Source organism: Manduca sexta, chromosome 5 (assembly GCF_014839805.1).
Source record: "Manduca sexta isolate Smith_Timp_Sample1 chromosome 5, JHU_Msex_v1.0, whole genome shotgun sequence".
In the NCBI taxonomy this organism is placed as follows: domain Eukaryota; kingdom Metazoa; phylum Arthropoda; class Insecta; order Lepidoptera; family Sphingidae; genus Manduca; species Manduca sexta.
In genome coordinates this window covers 202228-205025 of record NC_051119.1, presented here as the reverse complement: position 1 = coordinate 205025, position 2798 = coordinate 202228, and the positions used below count along the sequence as shown (strand labels likewise).

The following is a 2798-nucleotide window of genomic DNA, read 5'->3' as shown; positions in this document are numbered from 1 at the left end:
TACTTCCTCTACCCGGGGCATTGGGTACTTATCGATACACAAATCTCTATTTAATGTTAACGAGTAATCGCCAGCAATTTTAATTTGGCCATTATTTTTTAAAACTGGCACTATCGGAGTCGCATAATCGGAATGAGTGACTGGAACAAGTATGCCTAAAGATGTCAAACGGTCAATCTCAGCATCTACTTTTGATTTTAGCGCAAATGGCACTGACCTAGATTTGAAAAATTTGGGGGTAGCGGTACTTTTAAGCGTTAAAGATATTTTAAATTTATTAAACCTGCCTAACCCATCGCTCCACAAATCCTTGTATTTGTTTAATAAACTGCCAATTTCATCGCCATAATAATCTATAATATTGTTATTGTAATAAGTCATATTTTGATTATCTATGGGTAAAATATCTAACTTGAATTTTTGCATAAAATCACGGCCAAGAAGAGGGGCTCCGCCATTTTTTATTACAAAAAATTTTATGTTCAGTGTCATATTGTTGTAAGACACTTTAGAAATAAAATACCCAATAGGGATGATTCTATGGCCATTATAAAAACACATTTTCACATTACACGGTGATAAATTGAGATGACAAAAATTTTGTTTATAAAAAAAATCAGACATAGCAGAAATACTAGATCCAGAATCAATCTCCATCAATACGTCTTTACAATTAACCCTTATCATTATAACTATAGGTTTGTAGTTATCATACCTTATATTATAACATTTACATTCCTCACAATCCTCTTCACTTTCTTCGCTATGATCATCTTCCACGTTAATTTTATGCACACGGGCTTTACACACTTTCTTCAAGTGACCTTTAACACCACACTTTTGGCAACGGTAGCCCTTATACCTACACATTTCGGCACTATGATTTCGCAAACCGCAGACTTCGCACCGAAATCCGGGGGTACCTGAGTCGTTACGACCCGTCGTTTGACGCGACGTTGCCGCGTTCGCTCGGCCACGGCTGCTCCCGGCACCTCTTCGCCCGGTACCAGCACCCTGGTACTTGCCACCCGACGTCCCAATCTTATATATTGGTTCCTGCTTCACGGATATCTCGCTGACCTTCAGTTCTTGTACTGATAGTTTGGCCAACCTTGCACTGGCCGCTTTCTCGGCGACCTCTAATGCTTCCGTGAAGGTCAATTTAGTAGCATCTTGATCGAATAGCTTTTTTCGCTCCGGTCCTATGTGCAGCCCAAGAACGAATCGGTCTCTTAGAACTGTCTCCAGGGCGGGACCAAATTCGCAAAAACTTGCCAAGCCCCGTAAACGGGCAGCCCAGTCTCCCAATGATTCACCTGGTTCTCGTGTCGCTCCGTAAAACTTAGCTCGATCCGCAAACGTACACTGTTTTGGCTTAAAATGATCGTCCAACGCCTTAACTAGTTCGCCGTATGATAGTTTCTCCACGTCTCGAGGATACACAAGATTTCGTGCTAAACGGCATGAGTCATTCGTTAAATGGGTTATTAAAATCGCACATTTGTTCTCCTCCTTCACCGAATTGGCTTTAAAAAATTGATCTATACGTATACGAAACAATATCCAATCTCCAGATTTATAATCGAAATTAGAAATACTGCCTAAATACGACATTGCACTATATGTATATTTAAGCGCAGGTAATTAAATCCTCGTCGCCAAAATGTAGTGTCGGTGACGCGAGTAAAACAGCCTGTCAGGTTCACAATCACTTTATTACTGGTTGACGCGCGGGTGAAGATGTTTGAGTCGCAGCTCGAGGGTAGATATAAGTGAACGTTTTATAATTGTTCGCGTACATATCAATTAGGCAGATGCCTAACACGGCGCCAGGGCTTGACGGGGTGACCGCCAGAATACTGCGTAACGTCTGGGCCGCTGTAACGGTGGAATTCCACACGGTGTATGCCAAATGTGTAAACGAGGGCGTATTTCCGCACGTCTGGAAAGACGGTCGTCTCCTGGTTCTGCCAAAGAGCAACAATAAGCCAATTACGGACCCGAAAGCGTATCGTCCGATTACACTACTCTCAGTCTTTGGCAAACTGCTAGAGCGTGTTATGCTCAAGTGCGCGCCTCAAATCTCTACTAGGATTTCGGATGGTCAGCACGGCTTTACTCCGGGTAGGTCGACAGTCACCGCTCTAAATGCGGTGATTGGCACTGCCCGCTTGTCAGAGGCGCGTTATGTGCAGGCGATCTTCTTGGATATCTCTGGTGCCTTCGACAATGCCTGGTGGCCCATGATCCTGACCAAGGTTAAAGGTGTCCACCGAACATTTTCAGTATGTTGGTGGACTACTTCACTGGCCGCCGGGTGGGGTTGTTTGTGGGTAGCCGGGTACTGTGGAAGGAATCCACCATGGGGTGTCCGCAGGGGTCCGTGCTCGGCCCCACTCTGTGGAACGTGCTGCTGGATGACCTGCTCCGGTCTTCGGTACCGGCGGGCGTCCGCCTGATCGCCTATGCGGATGACGTCACGGTGCTGGTGGAGGCGCAGTCCAGAGCGAAACTAGAAACAGCGGCTGCGGAAGCACTAGACTCCATTGCTACCTGGGGAGCTAATAATCGCCTGGAGTTTTCCCCAGGTAAGTCATCAATGATGACCATCAGGGGAAGGCTCCAGAGGCCCCCAGTAATTCGCCTGGACGGCGCCTCGATCCGCTCCGTGAGTTCGGCGACCCTGCTTGGGGTGGAACTGGATGGGGGACTCCTGTTCTCGCGGCATGCACAAGGAATAGTAGATCGCGCGGCAAAATGCTTCGGGAAGATGTCGCGTGTGTCGACGTCTTCCTGGG

The 2798-nt window shown here is 46.4% G+C and overlaps 1 protein-coding gene across 1 annotated transcript in view; it reads right to left on the bottom strand.

Annotated features, from left to right (window-relative positions):
* Window positions 1-1811, bottom strand: part of LOC115455951 (uncharacterized protein K02A2.6-like) — a 4161-nt gene extending 2350 nt beyond the window's left edge. The window contains exon 1 of the mRNA XM_037443122.1: window positions 1-1811. This exon is cut by the window's left edge and continues 1576 nt beyond it. Coding sequence (XP_037299019.1) covers window positions 1-1614 — 1614 coding nt within the window. The 5' untranslated portion in view covers window positions 1615-1811.
* Between the last annotated feature and the right edge of the window lie 987 nt (window positions 1812-2798).